The sequence below is a fragment of the Liolophura sinensis genome, chromosome 6 (assembly GCF_032854445.1).
Source record: "Liolophura sinensis isolate JHLJ2023 chromosome 6, CUHK_Ljap_v2, whole genome shotgun sequence".
Taxonomy (NCBI): domain Eukaryota; kingdom Metazoa; phylum Mollusca; class Polyplacophora; order Chitonida; family Chitonidae; genus Liolophura; species Liolophura sinensis.
In genome coordinates, this window is record NC_088300.1 from 17,747,184 (window position 1) to 17,770,530 (window position 23,347).

A 23,347-nucleotide genomic window follows, 5' to 3' on the forward strand; every position below is an offset into this window, starting at 1 on the left:
AAAGTTACCCACGATAAAACATTAGAGCATCTGTCAACTTCTAGAAGAAGAAGCAAAAGCTGTGCCTCTCTCAAGTTGGCCATGTCATAAACTTATATTTACATCTGAGGTGAATGAGCAAGCAGAGATTCTATATCCCTTACGTCACACAAGTTACACAGCGTTCTCTGTTAGTTGACATGTGGAACTAGACATTGCATAAATGTGGAAAAGTAATCATGGATGCCATCAACAGAAATCTTGAAAAAATTCTGTCAACATCATCGTGGTGGCGTAGGGAGGTGGGGGATGTGGGCTTTACTTTTAAGAGACATTAAAAAGAGGCACTGAGTTATTTTTCCAACAAGAATTGAGTATACATACTGAGATCTATTTGTCCTGTCTGGTTCATGAGGGTGCCGTAATCGTCGTAGAGTGTCTTTCTAAAGTTGTCCAGCGCTACGCCATAGTCACTCACGTTAAACGGTAAAATGAGAGATTCCGCGAGATTTCTGGCAGCCTCGGCCCAGAAATTGGCAACAGCTGTGTGATACTGTGATGGCAACAAATAAAGAGAGTAAAAAGCATCGATGAAGATGGAAGCCTCAATTTCTAACTTTCTACTCTGTAAACTAGCTGATAAAACTACGAGGAGAATTTGTACCTGTTCAACAGTTTCCCCACTGCATCTATTGGAGAGACAAAAAGGATCGATGTATTTTAGAAAAGTCTCAGTCGCTCTGTCCAATCAGTGGAATCTGATGATTACTTAATTTCTTATACACTATGAGACTATTCTTGTCGTGTTGATGACAAGCTTAAGCGATTAGGATTCTGCGGCTATAACGGTGGAATTATAAATAAATGGTATCTGGCATAAAGAGCTTCTAGCATAAAGCAACCGTACACGAGTACAGTCACACAGCGGTTGACATTACCACACTTTACCCTCAACAGGAAAAATATAAAAATATTAATAGCATTTTTTCAAGCAGCTGCACATATCTTTGCGGAAACAAGAGACAGTGTTTAACTCCAACGAGAAAGTGTTTAACTCCAACGAGACAGTGTTTAACCCAACAAGGCAGTGTTTAACCCAACGAGACAGTGTTTAATTCCAACGAGACAGTGTTTAACTCCAACGAGACAGTGTTTAACCCAACGAGACAGTGTTTAACCCAACGAGGCAGTGTTTAACTCCAACGACACAGTGTTTAACCAAACGAGGCAGTGTTTAACTCCAACGAGACAGTGTTTAACCCAACGAGGCAGTGTTTAACCCAACGAGACAGTGTTTAACCCAACAAGACAGTGCTCAACTGCGACGACACAGTGTTTAACTCCAACGACACAGTGTTTAACCAAACGAAACAGTGTTTAACCCAACGAGGCAGTGTTTAATTCCAACGAGGCAGTGTTTACCCCAACGAGGCAGTGTTTAATTCCAACGAGACAGTGTTTAACTCCAACGAGACAGTGTTTAACTCCAACGAGACAGTGTTTAACTCCAACGAGACAGTGTTTAACCCAACGAGACAGTGTTTAAGTCCAAAGAGGCAGTGTTTAACCCAACGAGACAGTGTTTAACCCAAAGAGACAGTATTTAACTCCAACGAGACAGTGTATAACCCAAAGAGACAGTGTTCAACCCAAAGAGGCAGTGTATAACCCCACTAGAACTAGATTGCGATACTGTATGGCTAAAAGAATATCTAGTTCACCTAAACATGTATCATTACATGACCCTGAAAATGCCAATAAGTATATAAGGTTTTAAAGACAACTCACGTGGAATCCTCTGTCAATAATCTGATCAACAGCAAAGAACGTCTCGTAGGCGGAGTGATAGAGCGGATAGGAGCCTAGTTTCATCGTGTTCTGTAAAATTAATGGTAAAGAGTTTATAGCTGTTTGGAAATAGATTTTATTGAATTGGTGTGAGTGATTCCTTAAAAAGGTGAAGAGTTACTCGAATGTAGAATTATAAATTCAGAAAGTTATAACTTGGAAAAGAAAACAATGCAAAAGTGGACTAGACTTTTCTGCTGAACACCTGAGTTTTTGCACTATGATTTGGATGTTAGGTGTAATTCGACCAACATCTGAAATGTTCATGTTACCTTTAGATCAAAGACGGTTCCCTCCCAGTATAATGTTGATCGCCGTCGTATAAGTGAAACATTCTTTAGTACGGTGTAAAACACCAATAAGATAATAAATTCGAATCATCGCAATGATTTCCTTCTACCATAGAAAGTTATTATCAGACATTATCAGTGACGTATTTACATTTAACAGGTTATAGTGTGTGTCGGTGGGGTGGGGGGGGGGGACTTGATCAGACTCACCTCATCATATGTGTAGCGAGCATCGAGACAGGGGATACCCACCCTCTGTAACAATGCAGCATAGTCACTCCCGGCCCCAAGATTCCGAACTCTGGTAAACAAATAAAACCTTGTCTGAAATTCTGCCCGTTGTCTTCATATTACAACATGGATTCGTCGTGAAGTCATACATCCAATACAGCAGACTTTGTACGTCCTTATCTGGCAGAATGAGGGCAACTTTCGTCCAAGCAACGAAGTTGTGAGAGTTAAAGGTGGAGTCTGTCCGAGTGAGTGAGTGAGTGCTTGGGGTTTAAGGTCGTACTCAACAATTTTTCAGTCATATGACGACGAGAGTCTGTCCGATGTGCCGGGATCATATCCAGGAACACTAACATTGGAGGATATCATGTATTAAGTATTTAGGTCAAGAAATTATTGTGAAATAATCACATTTCGGAAACAGCACCTGATCGCCAGAAATATATGTCAGCGATGTGGATCATTCGGGCAATAGGCCAGTCGCAGAAATTGTAGGTAGTTGATTGGTAGAATTTGTCATATACCTAGAATGTGTGAATCCCAAATAACAATAATACAGTTAGGAATATTCACCACTGTGTACAAACACACACACCTTCCGTAGAGCCCTTTAAATGGTATATATTTCTTTGGCACGGTGAATCGCGTCGGGTGAATCCGTGAGAACAGGGATGTGTGATTTTTACTGAGATTTTATTTTCTTTCACAGTGTTTCCTCCTTAGGGAAGTTACATCGCTACCATTATATTAACATGACACAAAATGTTAACAACAAACATTCCTAAACATATGAGGAAAAAGCGAGTCTATCCACAGTTAATCAAGCGCATTTTATTACACGTAAAATTTCATTGCAAAGAATATTGTCACTGTTTGAAAAAAATAGACTTTACCTTGGTTTTTGCAAAGTATTTCCGTCTTTGTCCTTGGCTGGGAAAGTATGTAGATAAGTGTCATACACCGTCTTCCTGCCTGCCGCCACTTCAGTGGGGTTCGGGTTGGGAACCTGTGGTCCAGAATAATCTATTGATCTGTTTTCATTCTGTTTTACGCAGAAAATCAGACATAAAACATGTTTTGCACGACAATACCTAGGAGACCAGGATCGTGGATATTGCCACACAATTTGTCCGTTCTAGTTGCCAAAAATGCATCAAAATGTGTAAACAAAAACAGGTTCAGCGCTAGGCTAAGATAATTTAATGGCTTTCTACTAACATTACTATAAATGTAATTTTTTACCGTCACATTTGAGGATTTGCAACAAAAGAATAAGAATTAAGGACTATTCTTTGCAAAGAGAGTGTACAATTCTGAAAACGCTTCTCAGTGACTGAAAACAAAATGTGATAACTGTGCACATTGACGATGATAATAAAGTACACATTTAGTGACAAAGGAAGCATGGTCTCCACTTCCACTAACTCTCACAGACCAACCTTTTTGGAGGCCTCATAGATGGTACTGTACAGAAGAGGGGATGCCGCCGTGCGAAGAGAGAAGTTTCCTGAAGCAGTCATAAATTACCAATTATTTCTTCTTTAAAATAACCGTCGGTGAAAGATTTATATATTTAGGGACAGTGATGCAGACAGACCAAAACGAATTCATATCCTAGATATATATGTGATGCTTAAACAGCATGATCTTGAGATTTAATGCTTTTAGTATATCAGCAGCCAACAAGTCAGGTTTCGCCCTGGCGTACAAGCAGTATTATGAGTACCTTGGACAGAGATGTCGACATTCAGGTAGGCCACAGCTCTCTCTCCCAGGGATTTGATATATTGCTGGAATAGTCAAAGGTGCATACGCTGTGTAGAGAAAATAAACTAACGTGCAAATCTGGTTAGATATGCATATACCTAAATTGGAAAATTACTGACTGTTAACTTTGAGGTTCCGCACTGTGTATTCAGTTGATCGTTTTGGTGTCTCGGATTTGGCAGGGTAGTTGGTCGCCACATAGGTTGATCTGTTCACAAAGGAAAACATTTTGCAAGGCTATTCTCAATCCTGGATTTAGTAGTTTCTCTACCCAAGGGAACGATCAAAGTGACGCTTTCGTTATCCTTTGTACTTGCAAAGTTAGCTAGCCAGAATTACTCGGATGAAATTCGAGGTGAATACTTTCCTACCTCCACCCATTCCGTTGAGCCGATCAAACCATACTCTTCTGCTCCCCAGCTGCATATCAGGATTGAGCGCCGGGGTTTCCAACCTGAAAGTACGACACATTTGGGACATGAGACATTTATAATAAATACCTGTCAGCATAAAAACGCAGAGGCAATGTAACAATAGAGTTTTACACTTTAGACGATAAATAACAATGAAACATGAAAACATGTAATGAAGCAGACGCAAACTACTGTTTCAACGATTTATGATATAATTTGACCAGATATCATTACTTAAATTTTACCGGTTCGGACAAGCTCTGCGAAAACCCTAGACACTTCCATCATGGCGGCAGTTCCGCTGGAGGGGTCGATGGCGCCAAAAACCCATGCGTCTCTATGGTTACCAAGTATAACATAGCGATCTGAAAGAGGATATGACATCAGTCATGTGTGCATGACTTAATCTGCATTTTGATCATTGTGGCAATACGTCTGTGTAATTATTGTATAATTGATCTTCAGTATTACCAATACATTTGATATTTTAAAGTTACCAAAAGACCCAGCCATTTTCTGTCGGATGTAATGAATTTAAAGAATTTGGCTTGAAGTCACGGGTTCAAATTCAGTACTCGCTGGTTCCCTTTACGTCAGAGTATTTGTCAGTTGCGAGGCGGTGGGCACATCGGCTCTACCATACCTGGTTCAATCTCTCCCCTGATCACAGCCACGGCGTTGTAGGTCTTCTTCAGTGACGTGTACGTGCTCACGTGCAGCTTCACCGTCCTGAGAAAATACAACAAACAGTCACGACTTCCTCTGTTACTTTCAGACTCGGACTATCTGAGCTACATGGATTTGACCATAACCCAGAATATTTGCTCAGAACTAATTCGGTATCCTTATTATGAACTGTAGGATATAGGGTCAAACTGCCCTAGCCATATACTCACGTGTTCGCTGTCATAAGACCCCTGATGTTGTAGGATATAGGATCAAACTGCCCTACCCATATACTCACGTGTTCGCTGTCATAAGACCCCTGATGTTGTAGGATATAGGATCAAACTGCCCCTCCCGTGTACTTACGTGTTCGCTGTCATAAGACCCCCGATGTTGTAGGATACGTTCGAAATGCCCCGCCCGTGTACTTGCGTGTTCGCTGTCATAAGACCCCCGATGTTGTAGGATATAGGGTCAAACTTCCCTACCCGTATATTTAAGTGTTCGGTGTCATAAGACCCCCGATGTTTTAGGACATAGGGTCAAATTTCCCCGCCCGTATACTTACGGGCTGTCATAAGACCCCCGATGTTGTAGGATACGTTCAAACTGCCCAACCCGTATACTTATGTGTTTTCTGTCATAAGACCCCCGATGTTGTAGGATACGTTCAAATTGCCCCGCCATTCTCCTGGTGCTTGTAGGTACGTTCAAACTGCCCCACCCGTATACTTACGTGTACGGTGTCATAAGACCCCCGATGTTGAAGGATATAAGGCCAAACTGCCCTAACCGTATATTTACGTATACGGTGTCATAAGACCCCTGATGTTGTAGGATATAGGGTCAAATTGCCCCACCCGTATACTTACGTGTTCGTTGTCATAAGACTCCCAATGTTGTAGGATATGTTCAAACTGCCCCACCAATATACTTACGTGTTCGATGTCATAAGACCCCCGATGTTGTAGGATACGTTCAAACTGCCCCTCCAGTCTGGTGGTGCTTGAACTCCACCGAGTTTACTACAATAAACCAGATGACACTCATGAACTCTAAAACTAAGCCAAAATAATACGAACAACAAGTATAAAACGAATTTATATAAACTTTCTTTCAATTACAAATTAATTAATATTAAACTTAATAATTCGTAAACCATTTAACAAGTTGTATACTATTCTCCAGTATTGCTGCTGAAAGTCTGGGTATAAGTCACGGAGTAGACCATAGACTGTCACACACGCTATCCATGCACCATGTATTCAGGACTTAGATATATTGTTGTTAAACACAATAAATAAACGATACCAAAACTGAAGTTATTCCTTCACAAGACTGGGATATTGTCGTTTCTGTAGAGTTGTCTGTAGATCGTAGGTCTGTAGATTTTAAGGGTGACATTTTGTAGAAAACCCTCTCTTCAGACGAATCATTTCGCCTGAACACCTATAGAACATTGTTACAGTTAACTTGCCTCAGTAAAACTTCAGCGTCGCTGTAGCCTATTGGATGGCAGGGAATCGTGGGCAAAACGTCTTCCTCTCTATTTCGGTACGCCGTATCTGCGAGGAACGTGGACAAGCAATGTTTTAAGTCATTTATAAGGGATTTGGGTATATACCCCGTGTATGGAAACGACAATATCGTGGAAAGTGAACAAACAATGTGTAAGGTAAGCCTAGTTATTACACCTCTGTGCCTTCTTCTCTCGGTACCAACAAATAATAATAATGATCAGCCTACCCTACCTAACACTGAGATACGATACTCACCTCCAGCAGACACTCACCTGTAGCCGGGGAGAGCAGACTGCTGTCACCTTATTTATACTGTATCACAATGAAGGCAATTTCAAACTGTGATGATAACCCGCTGTATCAGCCCTACCTAACACTGAGATACGATACTCACCTCCAGCAGACACTCACCTGTAGCCGGGGAGAGCAGACTGCTGTCACCTTATTTATACTGTATCACAATGAAGGCCATTTCAGGCTCTGATGATAACCCGCTGTATCAGCCCAACTTAACACTGACACTCAAAATCACTCGTCGCCAAGTTTTTGGGTAGATCGATGTGACCTTACACCGTTTCGAATCGAAGCCAGTGTAGTCTGTGATGATAATCCGCTATATTAGTCATCCTTACGCTGACACTCAAAATCACTCGCCGCCAAATATTCCTGGGTGAGCAGACCAGTGTGACCTTACACCGTTTCAGATCGAAGCCAGTTCAGGTCAGGAAAATAACACGCTTAATTAGTCAATGCTTATACTGAGATACGATACTCACCCGTAGCCGGGTATCCCTGGGTGAGCGGGTCCCCTGAGCCCAAATAAATCGATCCCCGCTGGACCCCTGTGTCAGGCAGCCACCAGTCTTCCGGGTAGACCTTAGGGTCAGTACCCCAGGTATAGTCTTTTGGGTCCGAGTACAGAATAACGCCAGTGGCTCCATATCTGGTGGCTATATTTACCTGTGATGTTTACAGATGATACATGCTCAAATCACACTCATTATGTATATTTAGAAATGTATTATACTGTGGTATAATTCAGTGAGAGTTTTTAGTCGTACCAAAGGAATCCTCGAAACAGAAATTCCAGGTCAATTATCTCCAGGTCAGTTCCCCAAAACGACGTATGACACAAACCACCAAAGAACTAAGAAAATATGTACGAAAAAGTACGAAAATAGGACGGAATCATGCAAAGACAAGAAGTCAACAGTTTTCATTGATGTTGGAAATACGCAGGGTAAGTTCTAGGCGACTGAGCGGAATCAGTATTCAAATCGTGTAACATGCTAGACCATCAGTTGTCGACAACAAAATATGTATATCAGCGATACCGATCTGAAGTCAGTTGAAACCACCGCCCTTTGTCAGGTAAAACAAATCTGCTGACATAAGACGGTAGTTGATTAACGGAAACTGTCTCTTTCCTTATATTCAAACACCCTAACCGGTGTATATTGATGGGGCGGGTGTGTCAAAAGATATATATGCATACACCTCTGCTTGTCAGGATATGCTATTGGTTTTCCATTATTTCTATACAACACATTCATTTGATAATGTAGCTAATGATCACAGCATGAGATTTTTACACTTATGAAGGGAAATCATTCATTTAAATTTTACTGCCATCCTATCAATGATATACTCCTCAACATGGTGTAGAGATCAATTAAAATTGTCAAATATTTATTGTACAGTAAGTCTTACCTTGTCGCCCCGAAAGATTTTCCCATACCGAGATATGACGATTTTTCCAGAAACGGTGACATTTATGGAGAGAAGATAGTTAAAATCTTCTACTCTGGCGTAATTCACGTAGATAAGGTCTCCCTGAGGAGGCAAAGCAGTAGGGAAATACACTGAAAACTCCACTACTAACTAGATGAAGAGGCGGCGGTAGCGTATTGCCCAAATACTGCTCACCCAGATGCAAAAGCATTTCCACGTCGATGATCACCTACCATGAATTACCCATGGTCATCAAATAACAAAGATTTAAATACACATTAAATAAAAGTCAATATATCTCATCGCCATCATCTACGTGTGAAGGATTAAAATTGTATAACATGACAAAGTTTGTAGTAATTGACAAGATCGATAAAGAGTAATTTTTTTCAGGGAAAGTTGAATTGTATTAGCTTGACATAATATTTTTACAAAACCTTTCTTATGAGAAGTCCCCAGTGATATACTTAAGGCATTTGTACCATGTAATTGTACACTTATTGATATGCTAGTGTATGTTACCTGAGAAGTAAATACTATGCAAATTCAGGGTCAATTTGTGGATGAACAGCATATCTGTCAACATTTTTTCCAAGAATACAGTGCACAAAACTAATTTATTTATTGGTAAATTAACAGGGTTTCCGACGTTTTAGAAAGATGTCTTTTCAAAGACCTTCATGATTTCATTACAAAAATATGGCTTATATTACAAGTTAATTGTTCACCTCGACGTCAGCTTTTGGGGAATAGGCATTGAAGGGCAAGACGACGTCAGATTTGTTCTCCTTATCGGTAAGAATCTGCTCAGCTATCACTGACGTAAACGTTACATCACCAGTCTCGTTGATGAACTGTACAACGTTCGGATCCGTTTCGTTAGGGTAAGACAACAGGATGTTGTAAGGGGTCAGCTTGGTTTCAGTATAGCCCAGCGTTTTCCAGTAATCTAGGAGTTGTTGCGCTTGACGCAAGTCCGCAGCCGTGCCCGCCAGGTGTGGCGCTGACGTCAGATTTCTGCGGAACATAATCATGCATGTGACAGGAAGTGAGCAGACGTGGCAGGGATTCTATAACCCACACAACACATCACGTATGTTACTTGTTCCATAATTCAGTTCCATTGTCTATACTTACTTATTATACTTAATAATCATACGAGTTTATATACTCACTGGTACACGGAGCAAAACGGGTCTTCATTTGAAATACCAACAGAGCAACCGCTCAAACATCGAGTTGAATACAATACGTATTGAATATAACGCAATATACTACGCACCAAAAAGGACCGAACATAAAATTATGTTAGCAGCAGAATGTTACTCCGGCACTACACACAACATAACCGACAGTAAAAACAGAGATAAACCGTGTGTACCACCTACGTTAACACAATGTTTTACTTCACAATGTAGAATACTCAGAAAGTAGCCTAAAATTGTTCATAATTATTAACTGGTTAATGTACAAAAATTTCTCGATCGGGGCACTCTATGATTATTGGGTACAGGTCTGTGTAACAGATGTTAATTATCAACTGATCTACTTAGATATCTCGTCAGGCTCTTGTCAAACTGAAACGAAATATTTCATTTTTTGAAAAAAAAAAAGGCGGAAGGAAAACAAATAAAGAGTAGGGTAGCTTAACAAAACTAATGAGCCTGTTTCATTGAATGAATATTTGGGCATTATTCGGCTTTATATCATAAGCTTTCCAAGAATCCCAGAAGTACAAACTTAACATTCTACATAAAGTGGCATATAATGTGTACATACACTTCTTATAAGCATACACCAAAGAATGTATCGTCGTCATACGACTGAAAGATTGATACGTATGACGTTGAACCCCAAGCACTCACTTACTGACCAATGAATGTACGTCATTTTCTTCAGGGAGACGCGCCAGGTATAGCTATCAAAGCCAAACACTCGTCACATTTGTACGCCGGGATTTATTACAGCACAGAGGTCGTGTCCTCCATTCATTTCCACGATACTCACGTGACAGCGGCATCTCAAACAGAAATGTACTCAATCGACAACTGGCTCAAGAACACGTGAATTTATTTATGTATTTGATTTATTTCATTGATGTTTTACGCCGTAACCAGATGGGTTATTTTACGATGGTGTTTTACGCCGTTCTCAAGAGTATTTGAACTCACCTGAATATAATGCTATAATGCTGGCCGCTGTCCTATAAGTGAAATATTCTCTAGTACGGCGTAAAACACGAATCAAATAAATAAATAAAGAGACTTGTGAGCCCCCATGGTTAAACACATGCTCTATTAACACTAATACCTTAAGTTCTCTCTAATGTTCTCTGGATCCATCAACTTGATGATGCTGTCCGTGATCCTAGGGTCGCCATCCTGGATCAGCGCCTGCGGTACCCCCGGGAGGAAGACGCCGTCTTGGAATGGGGGCGTGCTACATTCCGCCGGGGACCGGGAATTACCTTCACTCCCTTCTCCCCGGTCTATTGCAAATCGTCCAATGAGAATGCCAATAACAAAGCCAACAATCAAGGCGACGACAGCGATAATGGCAAAATATTTTCTGTTGCTTGTCTTCTTGAATGAGATTTCCTCGCTTAACCGATCCATATCGCCGATGTGTGCTACCTTATAAGCTTATCTGTACTCAAAGCCCTGCACTATCTGAGATGTCGTCTGGATTCAACGCCACAACCCTCAGTCTATAACTCGTCCCCTTAGTAGAGCTGGTAGGATTTCACACAGATGCTTACACAGTTAGCTGTATTCAGGTCAGCTTCTCCTGGCGTCAGCTCATATTCCTATTGTTCGGATATAGTGGAACGATTTTCAGAAGAAGCACTCTGACTGACCAGTATAAGGCTGAAATCTGCAAACAACTCAACATTAATATTCCGTTACTTAAGTACAGGTTTCTCCAGGCTAAGCAGTTTCGGTGTCAGGTAAACATTGAGTATTCATCTGACCTGACATGATGTTCTATAGCCTCGCCCTGTGGTTTATGAATGCAAGCTCTTTATTGTCTGTTTTACATACACTGTAAATCCTGCATAACTCATGTAAGCTGGTCTATTAAAGCTTGTTTATCTTCCTGTCTTAACATGTTTGTGGTTTAAACATGAACTTCGGCTGCACGTTAAAATCATAAATTCGGTCACGTAACTCGTGTCCACGACTAAATCTACGCACACCTCTCATTTACAACGAGCTTATCAGCATAATGTTTAATGTTGAAGAGTAGTGTACTTTCTGCAGTTTATCTGTATACATATTGTGGATTCACACCTATATAAGTTATGTATTATTGAGATTGGAAATCGGGTCGTGAGGCTTTATTATCGGGTTAAGATGCTTGCGTTCCAATCGTTAGTGCCACATGAGACGTTTAGGGCTTTCGTGGCTCAGCTGGTTAGCTCGCTAGCGCATCGTGGAGGACCTAGGAGCCTCCAACCGATGCGGTCGCAGTGAGTTCAAGTCGAGCTCATGCTGGCTTCCTCTCCGGCCGTACGTGGGAAGGTCGTACAGCAACCTGCGGATTGTCGTGGGTTTCTCCACTGTGCCTGGTTTCCTCTGACCATAATGCTGGGCGCCGTCCTAAAAGAGAAATATTCTTGAGTACGGTATAAAACACCAATCAAATAAATCAAATAAATAAACACACGAGACGTTCAGTCCCATTTAATATCGGTCACAGAGCTTTCTAGATTCCTCTGCGTCCACAGTTCGATGTTTAAGGCCTTGGTGGCAATATGTAGCCGACGGTGTGGTCTTGCATCAGGTTCACTAGATATCTCCCACCAGCATGATGTGTGTCAAATTCTTAGGAGTTCGCCTATTCCCTCTAAGCGAGTATAACCTAGGGAGTTAAAACGAGAGTGAAAAGTCGCAATGAGTGTTTACTTCCAATGGGTTGATATCAGTTGCCAGTCGCAGGTTTTTGTCGCTGTCGGTCGGTAGTTTGTTGACATGTTAAAAAACCCGGCGTTATCCGCCGCTGGTCGTTTAGTTTGTCGGAATGTACTCGTGCTATAATTTTTTTTTCTCACTCACACTTGTAAATCGCAGCGTTTATCACTAGATTTTGTGTGTGTGTGTGTGTGAATCATCGAGAGAATTTAACACGATAACGCTTTGTTGCTCTTTGGAATGTCCAGAGATGCAATGTTGTATAGAGAAACAAAGGCAGGAAAGGACTGGGGTCTCAATGATGGCCGCAAACATCGGCCATATATGTGATCACTTTGTTGGCTACTGGTCTTGTATACATTCGCCGGAGACCGATTGAGACACGTATTATAATATCCCTTAAACTACACTTGCTTTTATGGGAGAGATATACGCAAGGAGTGATCCGTTACGTTTTTCTAGGATGCGTTATGTTTTTCTGCGATACGTTGATATATTTCTGTATCTCACTGTGTCTTTCTGCGATACATTGGATTTTTTTATGATATATCGGTATGTCTTTGACACGTTTGTATTTCTAGGATACGTTTGTATTTCTCTAATGCGTTTGTATTTCTCTAATACTTTTGTATTTCTCTCACCTACTGGCATTTACGTTTCTGTGGTCAGCTGTGTCGTTCTAGAATACGCTATTCTTTCTGCTGTATACTTATACTTACATATGTATGTCATCCGTAGTTACTGTGGTCAACCACAGATCTTATCTCGGTTTCACATAACACCTTGGATCTGAAATCAATGGTTCAACGGGTGCAAATTGATTAGACTCAGAGACTCATATTTAAAGTTTATAAAGGTCATGATCATTTTTTTACCAATCAAAATAATTTTTTTTATTATTTCGTTACATTCCTTTTGGTATTTTTGTCATTTTTTATTATTATGTTCATTTCACGTTTCCTTCAGCTGACAACAGGTGGTCGACAGGAAAAAGTTATGAGCGAAACTGTATGATATATCTGATGTCACCGAGTAAATATTGTAGTCATCAAGGAATAACATCCCCCTTGTTGTTTTCCTGTTTCCGATCACAACCCCTACCACAATTGTGAGAAGACGCTCGGCTATATGATACTTTTAAACTGTTCACAGTTATGTGAAGACAAAAACGTACTTAAAGAAAAGGAGTTAGCAAGCTAGAAGGGCGTAATATCCCCAGGTGCCTCTAACCAATAGCAGTCGTCGTGAGATCAAGTTCAGCTCATGCTAGCTTCCTCGCGGGCCGTAAGTGGGAAGGTCTGCCTGCAACTTGCGGATAGTCGTGGGTTTCCCCCCATCCGGTTTCCTCCCACCATAATGCTGGCCACCGTTTAGAGGTAGGTACAGAGTACAGTGTGGTCCATACATGTAAGCAAATCTGCAAGTACATATACCACCATCTATTTAAGATTATATTTATACCTTTCAAATTGTCCAGTTATCCTTATGATAAGTCTCCTTCTTTTTTTCTACTACCATAAAACAAGAACAAAGACAGGAATGTGTGTCAACACAAACAATGGAACTGAAGCACGTGATCTTCACACCAACCGTATCAAGAAATGCTAGATGAAGTGAAGTTACAGAGTTAGCTCCCCTCACTGTGCAGACCTGTGCAGATCAATATAACAACACACCCTTTAACAAATCTGTTTTAGAACCACGCATACATAATTTATCCGACTTTAAACTGATCTTGCCTAAGTGAAAACACGTCACTGTTCTTATGTAACCGTGCGGCGATGATAAGAGACATGATAATTTATAATATATATGACTGTTACATATTTAGGCTGAATATTTAAGTGGTGTGATATTCACTCAGATAACTTGTATGATTTAACGTGTGAAAGTTACACAGACTTTCCTCACAAAGTGTTCACCGACAAACGGACTGATATTAGGTCAAATGTGCTGTTGTGATATTCAAACTGAGAAAAAAAAAACAAAGAAAAACTGTGGTTTCTGTATTTCTTGTTTAAGCACATGCTATACTGATAGCGAACTGACACGATGCCTCACCAGGCGAAGGGAGCCTCGTGTGCGAAAAGTCCAGGCCTCAGTCCTGATCATCATTTCTAGAAGTGTATATCTTTAGCTTTGCGCTTATCATATGTAGGGGATTTTTCATCAGAAACTGGCATGAACGCCTCCCTAACTGCCTTTTTACACATACAGATATATAATATTCTCACTTACACAATAGTTGTGACGTCACCCTATTGTCAAACTGTCTTTTAAGGAAACTACAGATTCTGGAAAGTACAGAACGACGGAGAACTTGGTTTACAGAGACAACAAAATCAGTATTACATGGTGAAATAATGCACAGTGTTATGTGGTCTGGATCTTAGAAAGCTGTCACTCACTGCGCCAGCCCAGCCTTGCATAAGACACGCATGCAACCCACTGCCTTTGTCATGCAAATGTCATAGCATGTTTTACCGGGATACTGTCCTGTTCAGTTAGCACATGTGTTCAAAGGTCCAAGACACTTGCACGCAGATAACCGACACAAGTTAACTAGGCTTGCATATATAAGACAACCGGCTATAAATTCACGAATGTGTTACATAAAAAACGATAATAAAGTGTTTAGCCTTGTTGATATATATAGTCCATATTCACAGCATAAAATAGGGCAATTTATGTCAAATGTTTACTCCTGTATCATCTGAATAATGTAGAAAGTCACTCAGATACATAAATGCTTTTAGTGAATATCGTTCAAGACAGAGCAAGCAGTCGTAGCAGTACTTTCCTAACAGACAAATCAAGCAGTCGTAACAGTACTTTCCTAACAGACAAATCAAGCAGTCGAAACCGTACTTTCCTAACAGACAAATCAACATAACACTATTGCGCTTCGTCGATTCTTAGTTTAGGAAATTACTGTAACCCGCACTATCTCCATCTCAGAGTAACACAATTGAGTAACACAAGAAATCCTTGGCTGATAATATCCCAGACAACATTGGTAACCTTGGTTTTCAACGGTCAAGTGTGATATTATCGCGGAAACTTGATTTTCTCACAGAAAATGGTACGAAGTGCAGCAAATCGATATCGTGTTTTTTTTTTGTATGGTATTCTCACGTAACTTAACTGCGGACAGAAAAAAAGATGTGCTATTCTCATCGAAATACGTGTGAAGGCCTGACTGCAATAGAGTCGTGATACTCTACCAGATCGTTAACGGTCTGATAGTTAACAAAAAATAAGTGTGAAAATTCTGTGTGGGAAATCAGCGAACAGTCAACACAGCCACACTGATGAAGTCTTGGTATTGTGGTGAAGACACGTGTGCAATATTCTGATGAGACAGAGACATGTATAATATTCTGATGAGACATGTGTAATATTCTGATGAGACATGTGTAATATTCTGATGAGGAAACATGTGGTATTGCGATGATTAAAGGTGTGTAATATTCTCATGAAGAAACATGCGTGATATTCTGATGGAGACACGTATGATATTCTGATAAACAAACATGTTTGACATCTTGATGGAGAATCATGTGTGATATTCTTATGAACAAACATATGTGGCATTTTCATGGAGACACATGTGTGATACTCTGATGATAAAACGTGTGATATTCTGCTGAACAAACATGTGTAATATTTGATGGAGACACATGTGGGATATTCTGAGCAAGACACGCTTGTGATATTCTGCTAAAGAAACATTTGTGATATTCTGCTGAAGAAACATGTGTGATATTCTGATGAAGAAACATGTGTGATATTCTGCTAAAGAAACATGTGTGATATTCTGCTGAAGAAACATTTGTGATATTCTGATGAAGAAACATGTGTGATATTCTGATGAAGAAACATGTGTGACATTTTAATGAGACACATGGATGATAATCTGATGATGACACGTTTCATGTCAATACGGAAATCCAAGTCTTATTGGAAAATGTGCAAAATATGTAAGCATGAAACCAGCATTGGAACTTTGGGTGTTGCGTTCAATAAGACGAATAGGTGTGATGTTCAAAAGGACAACCAGGTGCGATGTCCAAAAAGTTTCATAAATGACGCAGAATGGACCAAAAGGTATTGCCCTGAGGAAACTCAGCAATATCTGACTAAATACGAAGACTAGAAGGTACGAGTTTAGAGTGGAGAAAAGAGAGTGTAACAAAAGAGAAGCCACTGTACTAAGTCCCTGACGTCATACAGGCATTGAACGCATGCCCCCATTTGTATAAGGCTTTCCAAAGCCCGATCGCTTCAAAGATTCAAAAATGAGGGTAAGTTCGATTGATATGATATTTACATCGATCCGCCTGGATACAACTATACGACCTCGTTAACCTATTGACCTGCTTAAGGTGTCACTGGCACACCTTTAGATGTCCAATACTTACCCTGAGCTACCAGCGATATATGTTTGTGGTCGTCTATATTTAGTAGGTTTCATACCACGCTGTCTTCATTCCTGTGGCTACCAGTGGGTGACAAACTCTTGCATGGCAACACTGGTTAATCCGAGAGACTAATAAACACACATAAACATTGTAGCAATATTCGAGGGCAGACTATTCAGCTGAGAGATCGATAGCAATATATAGACAGCTCATCAATCAGCTTAGAATTAGAAAATTAGAACACCTGACAACTTACTGAAAAAGTATGCTTTTGTTCATAACTTTTTAGATGAATACTCTCAGAAAGGACATGAAGAGTCCACAATGAACAAGTGCCAGGTAAACACAAATTTAGGTAGAAAAGCGAAAAGAGAGATGTTACGCCTCATAGTGTGATAAAAGCGCTTAGTACAGTAACAATTTACTGATGACTTCAAGTTTAAGTCATCAAACAGAGCAATGGCGTGGATGTGAAAAGGATAACGAAATGCCGGAAAAATACGTGATTTCATAAACGCACAGACTGTTGTATTGATCAGTTAGTAATTCTTCTAGAGACGAAGTACCCTATACATAGTGTTCAATGTTTACCGAAAAACCGAAAGCTGAATAAATCCTAATATTTCTATCTTAAATTATCAGTTATTTTATGTAATTCGTTTGCTCCCAGATTGTGCTATACAATTTGCATGGTTCTTTGAAATTACAGAGATACATTACTTACTTGCTTATATAGTTTTGGCAGGAGAAAAAATAAGTTAATTGAAAGACAAAAATCGCTATCCATGAAATGCTCGTTGACATCAGTATATTTCGGATTTATTATTGTGGTGCAGGGTCATATGGAGACATGGAAAAAAAGACCTACAAAGTCATTCTTGTGAGACGTGTTTGCGCTATTGAAATCTATGCGTCTGAAACCAACATTCATGTAACACACGTGAATCAAATGGACTTTCCCGGTCAATAACCACAAGGTCAATTCCCAAAACGACAGAAACCACTAAAAAAAAATAAAAAGTAAAACAGGTGCGAAAAAAGGTCGGAATCATGCAGAGAGAAGCGGTTACCAGTTTTCAATGATGTTGGAAAGACGCAAGGAATATGCAAATTGCGCTCTGATTGCAACTGTTCATATATACAATGTGGAGATCTATTTCTACACAATGAATACGGCCCCTAGCACCGGGTTAAGCGAAATGACACACAATCATGATGTAGTACCAGAGATTCTGGACGTTCTGTTCATATTTTTTTACTGACAATAAATTTATATTTAATAGTAATATAATTATACTCAAAGACACGTACAGTCTTCATACGCTGTTTGTAGCATCACTTCAAATAAACTAATCGATTAATCTATTATTTGATTCTTCTTCAGGGGAATAACTAATTTAACGTTACATTTTGTAAAAAATTCATGATTATTAATTGGGTCGTATTGAGTGTTTGTGTGAAAGACATACCATACTTTCTAAAAACGACTGTGTACAAACGGCATATGTATTAGCAATACAGAAATTGTGTACCACTGGTGCATATGTCAATGTGAGTGTGTTAAACAAAGTGCTTAACATCATATGGATGTGTATTATGTCCCAGTGCACACTGTGCACCACTCGTACACCACGATATATGTTGTGCACCACTCGTACACCTCAGTATATTCTGTGCACCACTCGTACACCACGGTATAAATTGTGCACCACTCGTACACAGTAGGTTTTAGAGAGTTTGTAATTGTGTAGCTAGGGGCTACATCTATTTCTTACCTACCTATATTTACAGTATAATTACATGTTTCGATTGAACTAGGCTAGAAATGGAAACTGGATCGACTGATCGTCCATGGGCTAGTATTTATGTCGTCAGGGGCAAGGAATGCCCGAGACGGGGACAGTTTATATAGTGTCATGGAAACCCAGTGTTTATGAGCCATACACCAGACTTCACACCGGGATCGCTACACATTTTTTCTACCTCACTCTCCTAAGTCGTTACCGCCTAGATCAGTTCAGCAATATTTTGCGTCCCTGACTGATTAATGGGGCTGGTAGATTCGGTAAAGGGTTTACCCGTACTCCTTCTCGTGGCACTCATCTTGATATTGGTAGCCAATCTGTTCAATGGGATTGCGTTTTCCACGACAGCATGGGGAGAATACTTCTCTTACATCGCTAACTCCAATGTAATCGACCCAACGGCGACGTACACGAACGTGGGCCTGTTGGCGTACCTGTACAGGAACACAGGTGACATACGCCCTTGATGGCCTTGGGCATGCAGTTATACTGCTCTAGGAACAGCACAAGGTAAACCATCCTCTAAACCCACAAAATAAACACAATGTGTATACGTACACAACTGTAAACACAGCACAAGGTAAACTATCCTCAAAACTCACTAACTGGGACACCATGTGAATACGTATACAACTATAAACACAGCACAAGGTAAACTATCCTCAAAACTCACTAACTGGACACAATGTGAATACGTGTACAACTATAAATACAGCACAAGGTAAACTATCCTCAAAACTTGCTATATGAATACTTGCAGAGCTACAAGAAACGAAGTTGTACCTGTAATTGTTTTGATGTTGTGTGTGTATTACAAGCCATACATTACCAAGTTGTTGGTTGGTGTCAGCCTCTATAATATGTCAGATATCTAAATAGATTCCAAATGCCTATCTATGTCTCTTGTTTTTTCCTCCACAAGCAAAACTTGATATTTTATCAAGGACGTTTGCTTTTAATCTCACATATACCGATCCCCAAAAGGTTAAAGCAAAAAATAAATCAATAAACAAATGATTCATCTCGCCATGATTTTATGTCTCATACCTACTAAAATATCTCGGTGTGTTGACTTGAAGCCGTAGCGAAACAATCCAGAATTGGATTCTAGCCTGTGGCACATGTATAGGCGAAAAACATGAGGTTTTTATACAAGGAGACAGTGGAAATACATGTACTAGTAAATACCATAAACTTGTATAGTTCGTAACATTTCCATTAAATTATACTTGAAGATGAGAGGTAACAGTTTAACTATCGTGATATCTGACTGACATATTTATGTTCTGTAAAGGTTGGATGGCGTGTGTTCAGGCCATGGCTGTGTTTGGATTTGCCGGAATCTTGGGTTCTTTGATTTTAATGATGGCTTACCTACTGGGAGAAAAGAACGGTGACTACATACTGCTAGCGGCCTTTATCTGCATAATTACAGGTAATTTCGCTAACACCGTTATTTACAATGTAAAATATCTATTTATTCATTGATTTAACACGCGTTTTGCACTGTACTCAACATTAGTTTACTAAGATGTCAGTAATCAGAAAATTTCTGATCTTGATAAATTTGATATTTCTAAATCTTGATATGATCCATTTATTTCTCATTAGCTTCTCTAAATAATAATAATAATGAAAATCGCATGTAACTTTGATACAAACGATACTTTACGATTCGTTGAACATAAATGTGTGATACAGCCTATACGTCAAGGACGCCATATTCGCGCTTCTAAACTAAATATGAACCTTATAATTCTTACGTTCCTGAGTATGTTTGAACTGTTGTTTTCCTGAGTATGTTTGAACTGTTGTCATGGAAACAGGGAATATGCGTTCATTCGTTCATAATAACCGTCTTAATAGCGAGTAAGAATACAGGATATACTTATGTAATATATACAAACGTCTGTTGTCATATATACATGTATGCATATTTTAACCTCATTTCTGTTCTTGCTCCTTTCCACAGGCGTCTTGTATTTTATTGGGATCGTCATATACGGCGCGAAGTTTTACAGCCCTGTGATCACTTCGGGTTTTGGGCGCACCTTGTCCTGGTCATTTGGACTTGCAGTGATTTCCATGATCCTCGAGATAGTAGCTGGTGTACTGCTTCTATTGGGCCGGAAGGGTACCGCTACTTCGCCGTCCTAGAACCTGACGAAGGACACATCAAATATTCCTACAAGCTGAGTTCGTTTACACAGTCTCTATGCTCTCCATTCCTCCAGCCCACCTCCCTCTCTTAAAAGAAAAGACAATAAATAATCTAACGTTAGTTATTTGGGAAGAGGTGGAAACAGATATAAACAGTCACAACAGTTTTATTCTGACGAACTTGTTATCTTTTAATCTGGAATTACAGCGAAGCCATGGGAGGCCTGAAAGTATGATCTTACATCCTTTTTGGTTGGTAACTTCTGCCATACGTTCTCCCTATTCACTCCTCCCCTTCACCTCACATCAAAAGCTTCCCGAAGCTGTAAATGTTGTATGGTTTTAGTGCCAAAGAAGCTGACTCTGATCATAAAGTCTTCTTAATTATTTTTCTAAATCTTAATTTAGTCACCGGTCCTTGAAATAGGATGGGTACAGTTTTTATTACCCTATTCCAGACTTGAGTTGACCTCAAGGTTATTTGTGGTGATGATCGTGACCCTGTGAGCCCTATAATAACATGACGTTGGCGATGTTCACATAATTTTCGTGCTTCTTGTTTTAAGAAGAGTTGCCCTAAGTCTGAACCTTAATCATAATCACTAAACGGAGAGGCCTGAATTATTTGATGGACACGTTTTCACCGTAAGTCTCAAATTGTCATATTTCCTTAAAAGACTATCAACAGAAAGATGTGATCCCAAAATAGTTGAGATGACGCTGTCTTCCATAATCAATCAAATGATTGAATGAATGAATAATTATAGACCACCAGACGAAACTAAACAAATTATCATAAACACATAATATTCAAGGGATTACCACGTAAATTTCATATATGCTAAATTTCATATATGCTTTTGATCCTATTTATGATTTATTTAATAATTAAAGGTTTAAAATTATCCAGGTACGACTATGAGTCTAAAACAGTCTACATATATGATAAACATTCTTAGGGATTTCGTTATTTGTACCTGTTGCAACGACCACCTTACCACTCCATAACGCCTTGGAGAACAACCACCCTATCACTCTGTAACGTCTTTGTGAACAACCACCTTGACACCTCTGTAACACCCTGGTGAACAACTACCTTACCATTCTGTAACGCCTTAGTGAACAACCACCTTATCACTGTGTGATGCCTTGGAGAACATATTGCTGTGAAGTGAATCATCGAAACGCTTTCCTTTCGTTGCCATATGGTGTACATTGTTATATAGACATGTATATAAGTTATTGAATATTTTCTATGATCAACAGTAAATGCTGACAGTTTGATGGGGTTTTGTTTTTGCAAGAAGTAAAGAATTAATTCCTGTGGTTTTTAAAATAAAAGTTTGGATTTAATCTTTCAACATGTTCCATGTTTTGGAGTTTTTCTTATTTGCAAGAGAACCCTCGTTGGCAGAGATGTCAAAAAGCGCACCTCGGAATTCCGATAAGACCAAACCAAAGGTATATGAATTGTTAGTATGTTGGTTTCTTTAAACACCTGCCAAGGACAAACCAGATATTCACCCAGTAGTCTCTCGTTTTAGAAAGTGTTACTGCACCGGTACTTAAGTTCAACTAGTATTTACTCAATTAAGTATGCTTTATGAGTATGGGAGTGTAATATTGCCATCAAACTTCCAAATTGCCCGAACGTCGATGTATGAACTGAGCAAACCTTATCTTATGCGTTTCATATAAAGTTAACCAAATCGCTAAGAGCTAGCTTCTGATGCTGATGTTGCGATGGAACATCGACGCTGAAAATACTTGAGTTCTGATGGACAAATCATTAAAAAACGATATTCCTTTGTGAAATATAGTTCTCGTTCTTGCTCAGTAGAACTGACCGCTCTAAGGTAACCGAATGGGATGCCGCCCGCCTGGGCATGTTTAGTTCAGTCATGAACAATATTATTGATTGGTGTTGACCACAACGGGACAGACCAAGGACATTTGCCGATAAGGTATTAACCCTGACTTGGCGTCACTCTTGTGCACCGCCATATGTTAAATAATGATAAATAATAAAATAATTGTTTTATGCAGCCAAAACTTGTTCATTGTAGCAAATTAGTGAAATGTCCTCAACAAAGGGGCTAAAGGGCAGTTATCAAGCTAGACTAGGGTATTTAATTTAAGATATTGTCACACACAGTGTATTTTTCCAGTTTTAAAACCTTGAGTGCCTGGGTAGGTACAAACTTAATACAAATATTTAAGCTAAAAATAGAAATAGCTCATACTTCAAACTTCATAGTTTTCGGAGCACAGAAGCTGCAGAAAACACGATCATTTACAGCAGTCAACATGCACTATACCGCGACTATATGCTGTGCCAAATATGTCTTCATCGTCACTCAAGCTAGTGTATTTTTAATATGTTCTAAATAAGTGGAAAGACCTTGTTAGAAAGCAATCAGATAAATAAAATTAATCACAATAAACATGTCTGTGCAGGGTTCAGCCTGTTACAAGTAGACGACGTTGTCAAGCAAACTCGCCAACAAGCAAAGCGTCCAATATTAGACATGTTCTCCAAACAGAAGTCTATGTATACTTCATTGTTATGTCTCCAAGTCGCACAAGCTATATAAAGAAGATCGCG

At 39.6% G+C, this 23,347-nt stretch overlaps 1 protein-coding gene across 1 annotated transcript in view; it reads right to left on the bottom strand.

The window, feature by feature from the left end:
• The window catches only part of LOC135466961 (uncharacterized), a 33,302-nt gene extending 21,881 nt beyond the window's left edge, over positions 1 to 11,421 (bottom strand). The window contains exons 1-15 of the mRNA XM_064744715.1: positions 10,756 to 11,421; positions 9,174 to 9,462; positions 8,425 to 8,547; positions 7,491 to 7,674; positions 6,672 to 6,759; positions 6,133 to 6,219; positions 5,172 to 5,257; positions 4,774 to 4,893; positions 4,487 to 4,569; positions 4,075 to 4,138; positions 3,788 to 3,855; positions 3,242 to 3,354; positions 2,328 to 2,418; positions 1,768 to 1,857; positions 364 to 532 (exon numbers count right to left, since the gene is read on the bottom strand). Of these exons, the coding sequence (XP_064600785.1) occupies positions 364 to 532; positions 1,768 to 1,857; positions 2,328 to 2,418; positions 3,242 to 3,354; positions 3,788 to 3,855; positions 4,075 to 4,138; positions 4,487 to 4,569; positions 4,774 to 4,893; positions 5,172 to 5,257; positions 6,133 to 6,219; positions 6,672 to 6,759; positions 7,491 to 7,674; positions 8,425 to 8,547; positions 9,174 to 9,462; positions 10,756 to 11,060 (1,960 nt within the window). The 5' untranslated portion in view covers positions 11,061 to 11,421. The remainder of the gene's footprint in view (positions 1 to 363; positions 533 to 1,767; positions 1,858 to 2,327; positions 2,419 to 3,241; positions 3,355 to 3,787; positions 3,856 to 4,074; positions 4,139 to 4,486; positions 4,570 to 4,773; positions 4,894 to 5,171; positions 5,258 to 6,132; positions 6,220 to 6,671; positions 6,760 to 7,490; positions 7,675 to 8,424; positions 8,548 to 9,173; positions 9,463 to 10,755) is intronic.
• Positions 11,422 to 23,347: the final 11,926 nt, after the last annotated feature.